This window comes from Candoia aspera, chromosome 3 (assembly GCF_035149785.1).
Source record: "Candoia aspera isolate rCanAsp1 chromosome 3, rCanAsp1.hap2, whole genome shotgun sequence".
Lineage (NCBI taxonomy): Eukaryota > Metazoa > Chordata > Lepidosauria > Squamata > Boidae > Candoia > Candoia aspera.
Window position 1 is genome coordinate 71161109 of NC_086155.1, and position 15292 is coordinate 71176400.

At 39.0% G+C, this 15292-nt stretch overlaps 1 protein-coding gene across 3 annotated transcripts in view; it reads left to right on the forward strand.

Annotated features, from left to right (window-relative positions):
• The first annotated feature begins 336 nt into the window (after window positions 1-336).
• The window catches only part of MIER1 (MIER1 transcriptional regulator), a 53399-nt gene continuing 38443 nt past the window's right edge, over window positions 337-15292 (forward strand). Inside the window, exons 1-2 of one of the 3 annotated variants that reach the window (XM_063298084.1) lie at window positions 337-547; window positions 14049-14073. In XM_063298084.1, coding sequence (XP_063154154.1) covers window positions 536-547; window positions 14049-14073 — 37 coding nt within the window. In that variant the 5' untranslated portion in view covers window positions 337-535. Of the gene's footprint in view, window positions 548-1248; window positions 1467-14048; window positions 14074-15292 lie in introns of those variants that run through there. The other 2 variants (XM_063298086.1, XM_063298085.1) reach the window with 2 other exon arrangements.

A 15292-nucleotide genomic window follows, 5' to 3' on the forward strand; every position in this document is an offset into this window, starting at 1 on the left:
CTAACTTGGGCCCTTTCCCCAGGCATGTGCTGAATGACAAACCATAAATCAGTTGCCTCAGTCCCAGTCTTCTATGCCAGTTGCACTCTTGGCTCTTTTCTCTGAGCAGTCACTTAAAATAAGAAATGCTACAAAACTAAAATTATCTTTACTGCATGCTTTCACAACTGGGAACGTAAGGCTAGTATTTGTACCCTGCCTGACATTATCTTCCATTTAGGAGGACTTTTTAAGAAAAGAAACAGCAAGTAGCAATTCAATGTTGGCACCAGAGCCATGTATTTAAATTCCTGTCTCTCTCTCACACACACACACGCGCGTCAACTCATCCGCTTAGTGCTGTTCAGCAAGGGCCGAAGTGGTCCAGACTTGAAATACTTTACATAGTCTGTCAACGTACAGAGCAAGTAAAGGCACCCTTGCGATCGGGACGCCAAAGGGCAAGCAAGGAGAGGCTTATCCTTCCGGCGTCGCGTTTCCCACCTGTTAGTCCCCGCTGCCGTCTTCGTGAGGCGGAAGCTGCCATTATTAGACCATGGGCAAGCAGGTATGTCTAGGGACTAGAGCGGGGAGAGACCGGGCGATCTCTGATCGACTCTTCCCGCGTCTCTGGAGGAAGATAAAAAGCAGCCGCAGTGGTAGCCTGCTCTAGAGTGCAGGGAGCGGATTTCGCGCTTTCCCCATCATAATCCTCGCTGCGGGGGTAAAAATCACCCCCTCTTGCTGTTATTACTGCGCGTTTGCGATGCGGCAAGTGAGCTCGGGTAACCTCACTTATCTGACCGAAGTATGGAAAGAATTTGGGCTCCATTCTTCTACATGTGAGGGAAATGTGCGAAAGGAAGTGTACGAAGAGAGCGACCAGGGGGTAACTTTCGCGAAGCGGAAGCTTTTGACTCACACTGGCCCGTCTAGGCGGGTGGGTTGAGTCTTTAACGAAGTGCTCATTTTGGCGGCCCCGCGTTACGTATGGGAGTTGTCGTCCGCCCGGAAAAGTCGGGACCCAGCTCTGAGTAGGGACTGCGCGTGCGTAGCCCATTCAAAACACATTTTTCAAACGGCCCCGGAGCCGCGGCGAAGTCCCGAAGAGACCATTTCTCGTGTTCGAGGAGGGGGCGGGGGAAGCCTTCCGTGAGCGCGACGCCGGGATGCGGACGCTCCCGTCTCGTGACTGAGGCGCTCGCGCTGGCAGAGAAAGGGAAGGCAGGACGGGCGGGGGAGTGGAGAGGCGGTGTCGCGGGCGCGCCCACCTCCTTTGCGCGGTGACGTTGGGCCTCTTCCTCCCCCTGGTGGCTTCCCGCTCCCTCCTCCCTGCATCCACCGCTGCCGCTTCCCAGAGACTGTGACCCATCGCCGCCGCCGCTCCCGCAGCCTTTCCGTGCCATTTCCTCCTCTCCGCCGCGGCGGCGATGTGACTCCCCTCTCCAGGCTCGGCCCGCCCCAGCTGAGCGGTGAACATGGCGGAGGTAAGTGAGTGAGAGCCGCGGGTGGCGGCGAGGGGATGTAAGGAAGGATGGGAAGGAGGGAGGGAGACGAGGAGGAGGAAGAGGAAGAGGAAGAAGCGGCGGCCGGAGGGGAAAAGAGGTGAGTCGAGTCCTGGGCCGGCCGGGAACTTGTTGCGCGGCCGTTGCCCTTCTTTTCCTTTCGCTTCCCCACAAGTTAGTTACGGAGATGAGAGGAAGGTCCCGAGATGGGCCTGGGTGGCGTCTTGCGCCTAAAACTCGCGGGCCCCCGAGTCCGTGAGGACGCACCGGCCCTGCGGGACCCCGGGGGGAGGGATGGGTTGGGCGAAGGGGACTAGAAACGTTGACATAATCATTTTTTTTCCTTTTGGGGTGGGAGATGGCTTACTCTGGAGGGGAAGAGAAAGGGCTGCTGCTGTCTGCTTGTTCGGGACAGTCAGGATTCACCCAAGTTGCCCCTTTATTTCTCTCCTCCCGAAGAAGAATGGGAGGTGGAAAGCGAGATCTGGGGAGAATCGAAAGCTTCACTCTTTGGGGGAGTTGGGGAGGCAGAGAGGCTTATTTTGCTGAAGCCCTCCCCCACCCCTTTCGATGGTAGAGTGGTTTAGTAGTCTTTCAAAGTCTTTGAAAGGGGATGTCTCTGTACTGTTCCAGCATTAGAGAGTGGCAGGATATGTTTTGGCGCGTTTCCTTCTGACAGGTTAAATTCTTGGCTTGTGAACATGGTGAAAGGCCATTCTCAGGTTGGACTCTGATAGGGTTGGTGTTGTTATTCACCATAACTTACATTCATCTTCCCCCTTGAAATCTAGAAACTCAAAATGGTGTTTTAGACTCACAATAAGCTTAAGCAACTTATAAGACTTACTCAAGGTGGCTGGGCAGGAGGTGGCAGCACCTTCCCATCTTTTTGTGAGTGTGTCAGCTAGGCAGGGAGTGACCAGGTGAATACTTGGATGGAAGACCACCAAGGGATACCAAAGCTACAGGCTAGATAGGAAAGTTGAAAAAAACATCCAGAAAAAGATAATAGCAAATCATTTCTGCATTGCTGCCAAGAAAAGCGTATGGATGTGTCCATGAAGTAATTAGCAGTTGAGCTTGACTAGGAGAGCTTACTTTAATCCTTCATGCTACGATATAGCCTTTGGTTCTCACAATTAAGTAATGAGGTGTTGTTTCAAAATTGATAATAGTATAGTTTACTGACATTTCCATATTGTTTGAAACATTGATATGTTTAGTTTTTTGGTACAAGGAAGAACTCTTTAAATCACTTACCTAAGCTTGGATGAGTTACTTATCTCAAAAATTGATAGGGTTTTTTAGTACATATCTTTGAAAAGAAGTGTGTTTCCCCACTTTGCAGCTTAAAAAGCATCATGATTATTTCATGTTGAGCCAAACATGTGCAGTGATTTGACTCCTATACTGTCCTCACCTTTGCTCACTTTATAAATAAGATTGCATCCATTTGGCATCATGTGAAGTGTATGCGCCACATGGACTTTTAGAGATATTTAGAGATGTGAAGGCTGAGGAAAAAAGACAAACTCTTTTTCTTAGGCCTGTTTTATTGCTTTTTCTCCAAAAATGGGGACACTTTTTGTAACATTTTTGTTTAAAATGATACCAAAAATGATAAGATGTAAAAGAAATTGGCCTATACATAAATATATAAATATGTGCAAAAGTAGGAAAGCTCATCTCAGTATAGGCAAGATAGCAGTTTTCAGAAATCCAACAAAATGATAAAAAAACAAGGAAAAGATCAGTAGAGAATTCTGATGATTGTACTTGAGAGTCAGAAAATGAAACTGATTGGATATTGGATGTGGCTAATGTTCAGTTTTGCCCCTTTTACAGCTTTCTTTTTGAAAACTTGATGGTTTTTACATCTGTCTGATACAATAGAAGTTAAAAATGGATATACCTAACTTTTCTTTGTTTTATTACAATGCTGAAAGTTTCTTCTGTATTTGTAGTAGCTTTTTGCCTACTTTCCTTTTCTAAATAGGCAAAATGGTACTACCTTAAAGTTTAGCACAACATAATTCGATGTCTAACAGAACGTTGAAGTAAAATTAATCAACAGATGTATAATTATCTCTTATAAACTATAATTTTCACTTGTATACACAAATCATATTTTATATGAAAATTATACATACTATATTGTATAAGGTAACAAAATGACTGTGTTTGTAAACAGTTTTAAAAATCAGTTTTGCATATTTCATGTGTCAATTTTTATTCCAAAATTCCAGTTTTTTAATTATTTTTCCCATTACTTCAAAATTACCAAAAATCGTACCTCTCTAACTATATGGTAGTGGGAAGAGATATATATTTACACACAAACTATATTCTGCATTGCTTCTGAAACAAGTCTGTCTTCTGAAGTAAAGATCACTACTAGATGATCAAGCTACCTAATGATTTTTCTTTTTTCTGTATTTACTTTTTACCATTCTGTTCAGTCATCAAAGGGATTCTTAAAGTAATTTACAAAGGAGCATATTTTTAAACAAAAAGTCATAATCAAAATAAAAAAAACTAGAACACTAAAAATAAAGAAGCAAACTGTAACAAATTTATTAAAATAAGAAAAAGCGTTTTTTTTCCCCTTAAGAACCCACACATGCTTACTGAACTCATCAAAAATTCTCCAGTTCATCACCTGATCCAACAAAAGAGACACTATGTAAGGCAAGCATTCCTGGGGAAAATATTTTTGAACAGTGTCATCTTAACAAAAAATCCCCCCTAAAATATGAATGAGAGTATTAATAATATTGCTAGCTACTAATTTTGCTTCAATAGCCTTAAAAATAATTCGACTTGCCTTTAATTATTAGAGTAAGTATTTTAGAGACCAAACATAGCCTGATCATCTAGTGATTTTTATATGTAGAATTAAATTATTATTTTTTAACTGAGAAAGGGTCTTGCATTTTAGAATGTGGAATTTCATACATTGTATGGACATTTCTTGTCATACAAACTTTATACATTGTATTGGCTTTCCAAAGCAAGTTGTTTCTGTCATAAGAAAAAAAAAACAGGCTTTTCTGGTTTTTGTGATCTTCCTTTTCCTAGGCTAATCAATAACCTAACTAAACTAAATTTTTCCCACTTGAATAAATTAACAGGAAAGCAAAGCGATACATGTGTAAAAGTTTTCAAATTTCTAAAAAATAGTAAAAAAAAATTACATTTCATAATAATGAAAGTTTTAGATTAACTGTGGAGTTTTGATATTCATTCATTATATAGTTGAATAAATCATATATGAGAAGTTAAAGCTGTAGAATAAGTGTTTATGGTAAACTACTGTCATGCTCAATGATAGCTGCTTAAACAGAAAGTTATTGTTCTAGGCATGATTTTCACAGAGTTCCCTTTAGCAAAATTTATTGAGATAGATGGGATGGGGTTACAAGAATTTCAGTAACTGAATTATTTTCAGTTTAAAATCAATATATAAATTAAAATAGAGACTTTTTAATTCTCAACAACCTTCAGACAAACTGACAAGAAAGTGGATTTCTATCCTGATAACAGGGAAGATTACATCAGGTTGTTCATATGTCTTTAATCTATCAGTTGGGGAACTAATTCTTACTCTACTTTTATTTGCTTATTATATGTATATAATGATTTTTGCCCATGGGTGTTAGGACAATTTATTATAAAAATATCAACCCCATACAATTGAGCAACACAAGAATAAACTTTGAGGTGTTTAATTTAAAGGGCAACATAGCATCACAGTTAAAAGTGGACGCATACAAATAGTGAAGGTAAAGGATGTGGCTGCATTTTTGCTCCAAGGTACAAGATACTCCTTGCTGCATACCTGCAGTCTTTAAAAGAAATGAGCTTGGTCTCATGGGGCCCCAGTGAGAGCTGTATCAGAAGAATGGCATGTGAGGGAGAGTTGCTGCTACTATATCACTTCATTCTCCATTGTTGCTCCCAAGTAAGCTGTTGCCTCAACAGCAGCAGTGGTGCCATTGCTGACAGTCACTTTCTACTCCTCAGCCAGGGATGGGATGCTTTGCAATGACTAAGGGAGTAAGAGGAGATCCTTGTGAGTCTCAGGCCTGCTGTGACAGCAGCAGAGAAGAAGCAGCCCATGTGCCTCTTTACCCTTTCTCACAACCAATCTCAGTTGTTGCAGTCTGGTTGGGGGATCAACACCTTAGCTCTCATATTACACAGCTCCATTTGAGAGCTTTGCTTTGAGGCCCTGAGAGCTCTACATACACTATGTGTTAAACATCTGACAGTGTAGAGTATTTATTTGTTGAAAGCAGAATGAGAAGGGAAACAATCTTTTCTCCTTTGGTAGTGAATTCTGTAATTATGCTATAGAACCTGGTTTCCAGTGATGATAATAAATGATTGGTATTTATTTATTGCATTCATATCCTACCACAATTCAGACTGACTCTTGGCATTTAGATTAATGTGGAAATAGGTGTTCCTTCAAATTACCTGGTCCCACGTAGTTTAGAGCTTTATAGATCAACACAAGCACATTGAATTGCACCTAGAAGTACAATAAAAAGCAGTGAAATGTTTGAAGAGCAAAATAATGGGATGTGTGGAGCATATGCCTTGCAAAGGTCTCCCTGCTGTCTTTTGCACTAGCTACAGTTTCTGATATATAGCTTGTTATATAAATCTTAGGTTTGCCTAGCATGGTAGAGTTAAAGGGATCTTGAAAATCACCCGGCCCAGCTCACTGTTCGTTGTAGGATTTTTTAGTGAAGGATTCTGCTTTAGTATCCCTGACAGAAGGCAGTCCAGCTTCTGCTTCAGTACCTCCAAAGAAGAAGAGCATATAACTACTTGAGGCAATCTGTTTCATTACCAAATAGCGCTCACGTTTAGGAAGATTTCCTAATTTTATTTATAAATTTATAAGCAGTTTTAGTCAAAGTGACTCTAAATGGTAATAAAGCAACTGCCAGTGCATTAATGGCAATAAAATACAATAATAAACATTAATTTTATAGTTTAAAATTACAATTAATATAACATTCCTGCACCAGGAGCTCTATAGAAGTCAGATGCCAAGGGCCTTCCAGAAAGCCAAATTTTTATGACCTTCTGGAACATCATGACAGTGGGAGCTACTCTTGCCTTGTGGGAGGGCAAACTCTTCCAGAGGAGGGAAGTCCCCACAGAGTATGCCCACTTCAGGTCACTCTTCCATGGCACCTCTTGATTGGCTGAGCCTGAAACTTTTTTTCCATACTTTATTGGTGTAGGAAACTGGTCACCTTTGCAGGCAGCATGCTTCAAACTACCAGTTGCAGGGAAACTATGATATGAAGGGATGAAGCTCCACTTTCTACTTGTCCGCGCTTGGAAGCATCTGGTTGACTACTGTGAGACAAAATGATAAGACTAATCCAGCTGGGTGTTCTTATCTTTTTTTGAAAATATATTTTTTATATTTCTATAAAATTTAGATTATCCTAAAAATGGTGAAATGTGCCTCTCATATCTTACTGGTTCCATTTGGGCTTCAAGCCTTTCTAAATTCACCTTCTAAGTTTGTTCTCTGAGGAGTTGATCCTGCTGGTTGGAAATTCTGAGATTTCCATCTTAAAATATGCAGAGGACACCATGACCCTAGTGCCCTCTGCATATTTTAAGATGGAAATCTCAGAATTTCCAGCCAACATGATTGGAAGATTATTAGAGGTATGGATTCACTCTCTCTCAGCTCAACCCACTTCATAGGGGGGTTGTTGTGGGGAAAATAAGAGCATAAGTACACCACCTTGATTGTACAAAATGGTAGATAATATAAATTTGATAATAAATATAAATAAATCTGATAAAATATAAATATTTTAAAAATAAAATAACAATCTGGATAATAAATAAGTAAATATTGTTGTCTTTGGAAAAGCTGTATCTGATACAAAGCAGTAGAAATTCCTAATTCTAGTGCATGGAATCTATAGTTTGCATAATTGCAGGTGGGGATCAACTTGATGTTACCTAGATATTTCCACGCAGTTGGTGCTATTCATCCTTGGCCAGTGTAGTCTAGTACGTAAAGTGTCTGGCTGGGATCCATCTTGAGCCTCAGAAAAAAGTGGACTATCAATATAATAATCCTAAAGATATGCCACTATAAGTCATTGGAGACCTAGTTAACAAGTTACTTTCATGTCTTAATGTGAGCTCAATATTCTTATTGAACCAGTTAAAATAATAGTCTGATTTCAAGTGTTAAACCATTTTTTTAAAAAGTAATTGCCAGAAGCTATGAATTTCACTTTCATTTTTTAACTTTATTTCTTCAAATGCTGCTGCTGCTGCTGTTGTTAGACATATCAATATTTGAGAGATAATAGGAAACCATGGCATTTCAAAAACCTTTGTTTTTGAATAATAGGCTTTGAAAATCTGTACTTGTTTTCTTCTGGTAACAGAAACAGCATAATAAATAATGAATTTGAATGGTTTATCAAAAGCTGTGCAAGTGTGTTCTTTTCATTTGTAATTTCTAGGGCTTCAGGCTTTGTGGCACACAGGAGTTATGGAGCTGACAACTGGACTATGCTCAGCTATTTCTCACTCTGTTATGATAAAAGAGATTTGGAGCTCTGTCCATCAGCATATAATTCTCCAAATACTGAACAGGACGAGACAAAATTTGCTGTTGGGATAGAAGCTATCAAAAGAAAGATCAAGTTTGAAAATAGGCTGAATCAGGCCAGGGGCTGCAGAGAAAAAAAATCCAAGAAAATTCTACCAGTGCTCCCCTCTAGAGCACACAATGCCTTGTAATATGAGCTTTTTCATTTTGAACGGAATTCTTCCTCCCTGCCAGTCACATGACTTAGAGTGGAGCTATTATTAGGGGGTTGGAATGAATTTTGAGAGCCATGCTCTGCATCCCTATCTTTTAAAAATATGTTTTTGATAAATTTGTATCCAGCTCTCATTGTATGGGTAGACGCTGTGCCACAATCAGAATGGTTCTTATTTCCTCACTCTTGTGTATTCTCTCACAAATCTGATCTGGAACATTTGGGATATGAGCAAGATGAAATGGAGAATATCCATTTATGTAGCTTTAGATATCTTTTGTATATTTCACAAGGGCTTTATCCATTTTCCTTGATTTTTTTTTTATCTTCACGAAGGGAAGGACCAAATCTTTTATTGCTTGAGTAAAAAGCCTGGGAGTAAAAACTTGAGTAAAAATTAAGCCTTCAAAGGATATTGTTACTAATCTTGAAAAACTGTTGAGAACATGCGTTTTTGTTTGTTACGAAACTTTGTACTGCCTGAAAGGTAAAGAAGGTGGAAACTGGTACATTTTGAACTGAGTGACTATTGCGGTGAAGCAGCTCTCTAATATTGTACATGGCAGCTTTGGTGGCTAGAATGTTAATATTTATATGTAGTTGATGAGCTGTTAAGGTAATATATTAATGTCTTTACCACACAACTTCATCTTTGGGGAAGGTCCTACTGCCCATTATAAAACATTTAAAATCTGTTTTGTTATTAGATGTACTCTATATGGTATTTAAATTACTATACTGTTGCTGAATGCCAGGTCCAGGTTCATAATTTGGTAGTAGATGAACAAACAGATCTGGGGTATATGTTGTTGGGAGAGAGTGGGGATATGGCCATCTTGAAAATTTCTCCTCCTGGGTTTTGTGTCTGACAGCAGCTGCAATGCCAGGGTCAGACAGGGAGAGTGGCTGTGCTGTTAAGAATTAATTTATCTGTGACTCAGGATCCTACTTGTGAGATGATGTGGTGTAAGTACCTGTGCATTCAGCTGAACTATAAGGACAGATTAGAGTTTCCATTTGTGTGCAATACTGCCCACTTGGCTTCCCCAACAAGATACATTCCTGAGCTCCTAGATCTCCTCTCTGGGCTGATGTTGGTATCTCCATAACTATTTGTGTCATAAGATTTCAACCTCCTTGCCTTGAAGGAGAGTCTAAGAAGGCTCAGTAGTTCATGAGTACCTGTAGAGTAAGGAAAATTACCTTGACAGAGGTAGGCAGCTTTGTGGCCAAGGTGACAAGCTGTAAAACATACTAAGTCCACAACAGCCAGATAACATTTGGAAGTGGCTTAGACAAACACCTCCCTAATTCATTGAACCGTTGGGGGGGGTACAACATAATCAGTAAAAATAGTTTTAGTCTTCCTATGGAGTTAGTTTCTTGGCCTGGTCTACTTACATTGGCTGACACTACAATAGCAACTTGTCTCAATGTAAATTCAGGCTCAAAACATATGCAGGCACATATCAGACCTCTTTGTATTTCAGAGAAATTGATGTGTGAGGATAGAGGACACTAATCTAGTCCTTTGCCATGGTCAAATCACTTTCTGGTCTGATGAGATGAATCACCATGCATAATCTCTGAAGGGTGGGATGACTGATTAAGGTGGTCTGCCCAGGCACCTTATGGATCTGGAGGGATTCCACTAGGCACTTGGGGATTTTCCTAGCAACTAGACGGACACTTTTTTTATATATAAAATTTTTAAGTTTCAAGACAAGGATAAAAGCTACAAAAAAACAAGAAACTACAAAGAAAAAAGAAAAAGAAACTTAAAAAGTGTGAAAACACAGAATTTTTTTTTCAAGATTACAAAGAGATGTGGTTTCCAACTTTTAACAGCAAGGGTATAAAAAAAATTCTATAATCTCTTACTCTATATTAAACCAAAACCACATTATTTCTATAAATCATTCCACTTTAGCATATAATAAAAATAACTAAGTACAGTATTCCTCCCCCTTATATTAAAATAAAAAAATTCATATAGACCTCCTAAACAACTTTTCCTCCCCAAAAAGTTAACATATATTTAATTATTCCCTTCCTGTTACTATTCTATACATTTCTGTCTACTACAATAAAAATCAAATTAAAAAGCACATAAATTGTCTGCCATTATACTTAATAGTTAACATCAGTCAAACCCTTAAAGCAAACGAGATAAACATTCTTTAACCCATATCCCACTTCAAAATAAACCAAAGCATTTACATATCCCCACAATGTGCACAGAGCTTTTCTCTTGAAAAAAAGCAAACAACTGCCCCCCTCAATTCCAGCTTCTCCTCAAAAAACCTCCCATACATAATGACCCCTTCTTTTTCATGACATTCCACCACAAAGTCAATTTCACTTACTGCTTGCAGATCAATCTCTCCCTTAAATTTCTCCAACTCCACTATCCGATCTTCATCCAGCATCTCAATAGAAATCCCAATCTCACTCTTAGAAGAAACATTTCTATCACTGTTGAATTCCTTGATTTCATCCACCACATCCCCAACCTGATGGCACATTTTAGATCTCCATTTTCCACAATGTCCTGAATATCTTGCATAAAAGCTTGGTGGAAGTCAGAAAAAATCTGTTTAAAATCTTCCATGTCTCACGCAGTAGATTATGGCACCCCCTAGGAGCTTAACTAGCAAAAGTCAAAGATATGGAAAACTTCTGAAATGTATTTGCACAAGCGAAAGTGAGATAAGCAGACAGTTCCCAAGGGAAAGTAGAAACAGAAAGCTGAAGGTTCAAATCAGCTGATTCAACATGTAGGAAAATGCTGATATCTTCAAATTTAATACAAAAATAATAACAGGAAGACAATTATTTACTCTCAATCCTCCTTTATATTTGGAAGGAAAACAAAGTCCAAAACTTAAAAAAGAATTTTTAAAAAGTAACCCCAAAAATAACAATAAGCACCACAAGAGCCAGCATCTCCTCACTGTAGAAAGCCTCTTTTAGAATATGCATACTTAAAAAATATATATAAATTGGTGATTTAGAAATTGGGTAGCTGGTCTTAGTGTCCCTTTAAGGCTACAGCCCAGCTTGGTAAATGATGACGGCCCTGCCTCCCAGCTAGCTCTTACCAGTGAAACGCGAAACGCTGTTTGCAATCTTCTGGCTACAAGCAGCCGTCTGGAGGACAGATAGGATGTTTCCATGTGTTCTCCTTTATCTGAAGAAAATTTCTGGGCTTCAGGAAAACCTGCCTGAGCCCAAAAAAAGTTGCCACATTGTCAGCTCTGCCCGCTTAGCCTGCGGGCACAGCTGCTCAGTTCGCCATTCTGGAAGCTGGACTGTTCCACTGAGTAGTTGGTTAGAATTTGGAGGTGACTAGAGGGTTGAATTGCCCCTGTGCAGCTTCTGTCTGTCTGCTAATCCCAGGTGCTCCTAGGCCTTCTGAGGACCTCTACAAGGTGAAATAGTAGAAACCAAGCCTGGAGTGCTGTGGAAGAAGACAAAAGTGAACTTGACCAAACATGGGTAAGAGCTCAAGTCCCCGCCTACATGGCAATAAGGGTGGCAAAGCCTCAGTACTTTTCACTTATTGCATTAGCGGGACATTGTACCATGTCACTTTTTAAGGTCACTCACTCCCTATTAGAGAAGGAGAGGCATGAAGATTTGCCTGAGTCTGGCCTCTTCGAAGGGAGGGTCTGAAGTGGTGCCTAGGACAATACCTGTAGTGTGAGCTTGGATTTATTTTAGCCTGTGGACTTTAAAGTGGATATGATACTATTGATCTGTCAATAAACTTAATTTTTTAGGGAAGGTTTTTGAGAATACTATGGGGCTTCAGTTGCAGAGTAGAAAAAGCAGAGTATCTGGATTCAGTTAGGATTCAGGCCTCAGCACAGAACAAAAACAGCATTGGTCTCACAGTAGATTACTATCATCAGGACCTGGCTGGAGGAGTGTTTCCCTCCTGGACCTACTTGACTTTTAGCAGTGTTCAATACCATTGATCATTGTAATCTTCTGTACTGCCTGTGACGGTTGGGAGTGGGGACACTGTTTTACAGTGGTTCTGCTCCTTCCTAAGCAGGTGACACCAGTCTTTGTTGGTGGGAAATGAGAGATTGGTTTGGACACTCTCTTCTGGGGTGCCACAGGGTTCAATTATTTTTCCCTGTTTTTCAGTATCTACATGAAACTGGTAGGAAAGATTGTTGATAGGTCTGTGGTAAGGTATGATCAGTATGCTAATGATACTCACCTGTGTATCTCCCAGTTACTATTGGATTCTGGAAGAGAACTCACTGAGGCTGAGAAAAACGAGTACTGTATTTCAAAATGTCACTTATAAAGAGCATGTAGATATCTCAGTATCATCCTTATCTGAAAAAGGGTAGGCCTTCAAATTTGCAATCTGGAAAAAAGAGGCTGAAGCACTTCACCAAGACTCTACCTCAGTGAATTCACTCATAAATGAGGGTGGGATTTTGCTTATTCTCCTTACAAGTTTCTGTATCTTAGCCCTTTATTTCCTTACATTAGGCCTAATTAAAGAAGCTTGGTATGATTCCTGCTTCCCTGGTTGTGCTCTCCTGTTAAGGACTTGATATTAATCTTGGAAACTACAGTATAAACTCCTTCATGTGTACTTATACGTGCTTAGGGTTGTCCACATATAGAATATAAAGGGAGTTGGGGGGCCAGAAGAAATGTTTTTCTTTGGTGGCCTCCACATTGTGGAATAGGCTTCAATCAGAGATCCAGTCAGCATATACCACCCAGTCATTTCATAGGTTGATGAAGACATAGCTTTTTTGGAGGGCCTCTGAAATCTAACTTTTGCTGCTATTAACTGGGATTGTTATCCAGTTTGTTTTTGGGTCATTTTATCGCTATATTACATTGATGTATTGATTATAATTTTATTTCTAGATTGTATTATATGTTTGTAAACTGCTAAGAGTTAATTCAAATTACATTGGTTTAAAAATACAGTAAATAATATCATTGGTAATTACCAGAGAACAGAATACAAGCATATATGAATATGTCGTATACTGTATTCTGGATTAAACAGTATTATTCAAATAATTTAAATTATTATATCCATATATACATTCTTATCCATATATACATTCTGTGTATATTATACTGCTAAGGATAACATATTTTCATTTCAAGATATTATTTTTTCTTACTTTTTCACAAATTCCATAAAGTTGTTCATGGATAGGTGGTGAATTTTTGTAAATTACTAATGCTTGTGACAGACATAGATTTGATAGATTTTTCATCATGAAATTAGGTAAGGTAAAGAATATCTTAGAGAGTAACACTGAAATAAAATATGGCAGGCCAGACATAGCACACAATATTAAATGTGAACATGGTCAAGGGGTTGTGTTTCAGTTAGTTGTTTATACATACACATACGCACATGTGTAATCTTGAGAACTAGAAATTTGAAATACCTGTCAAGTTTTTTTAACAGTTCAATATGTTTGAGTGATTGGGCTAATAATATTTTAAGAGCTCAACTACAGCCATTTTGCTGCTAGTTTTCGTGTGCGACACTAAGCTTTTCTGTTTTCTTTATCTTTTTATAACTGGCTAAAAATAATGATTCACTTGCAGATATTTACATGATGTATTGGTTTTTCTTTTCTTAACAAATCATACAGACATTTTCTAAACAATTATGTTTGATTTAAATACAAAGTTTAAAATTATAACTGATGTTGGTACTGATAACATTTTCTTTTTCTCTTTTGGACAGCCGTCAGTTGAATCAGCAAGCCCAGGTAATGTTTTATTTTATATTTACTTAGCTTGAGAAAATATAAGTTCTTTATTCGAGTTCATTTTGATTATATATATTATACTATACACAGTAGTTGCTATAATTAACTGCACTGAACTGTATTTAAAAGGATCTGTGTTCCCTGCTAAAAGGCAGTTTGATCTCAAGGGACCACTTCTAATGATCATTACATGCTAGACAAATATTAGGGCTGTGCAGAGCCTTTGAATGAAGTATTTCACAATGTGCTTTCTTCTCAGCGAAGCAGCTGTGCATGCACAGAGCTAGGAGCAGCTTCAGAAGCAGCTGTGCAACACTTGCAAAAGACAGTTGCTTTAATAATCTGAGGAGGGATGCTTCTTTTGAATGTTTTGCATAGCCCTAACTGTAATGATTGCCTATTCTAAAGCATTATCAGACTCACAGGCAGAAGTTTAAGGATATCTGATTTATTAAAGAACAGCATGCAGGATCACAAAGAAAGCTGAGAATGCTAAAAGCGCGGGCAAATTCAAACTAAGAACCCTCGGTGAAAACAAAATCCCTCCCCCTTAGAATCTTCTCAAGTCCATATCCACAGGTGCTCCTAACGGTTCCTGATGGTCTGCGGGAAAAGCCCTTGAGCAGACAAAATAACCCAAACATGTTCCATTCCCCTGATTCCACATACAGAGCTTGGCACAAGGTCTCACAGCAGCTCCTTCCCAAACAGAAACACGCGTCAGCGCCATGGCATGGGAAACGTTACAATGTTTAAAATACATTGAAACAGTGAACATGACACTAACAAATATGGCTGTCATATTGCTCTAGTAACTTTATCCACTTGTAACAGAATTGTATTGCAAGTTTATTGATTCTGCTTGTGTAATGCACACATTTTTGGTGAAAGGTTTACCCTTTCAAGACCTGCTTATTTAAGACAATAGATCTAACTTATATTTGTATTTTGTAGCCTTGTATATAATTTTGGAGTCTAAAGCAGGAGGCAGCATCTAGCCTATTCTGACTGATCTCAGAAAGCTAAACAGGGTCAGACCTGGTTAATATTTGGATGGCAGACCATCAGAAAATCCTAGCTCTGGGAAGTTGAAAAAAGTCAGGAAATATTTTCTGATGACTTTCTGTATTTAATAAACACAAATCACTAGATTCTGTATTATAGTCAGAAATGTAAATGTCATAAAGAAGTATCCAATAGAAGAGAATGTGTGTGTATG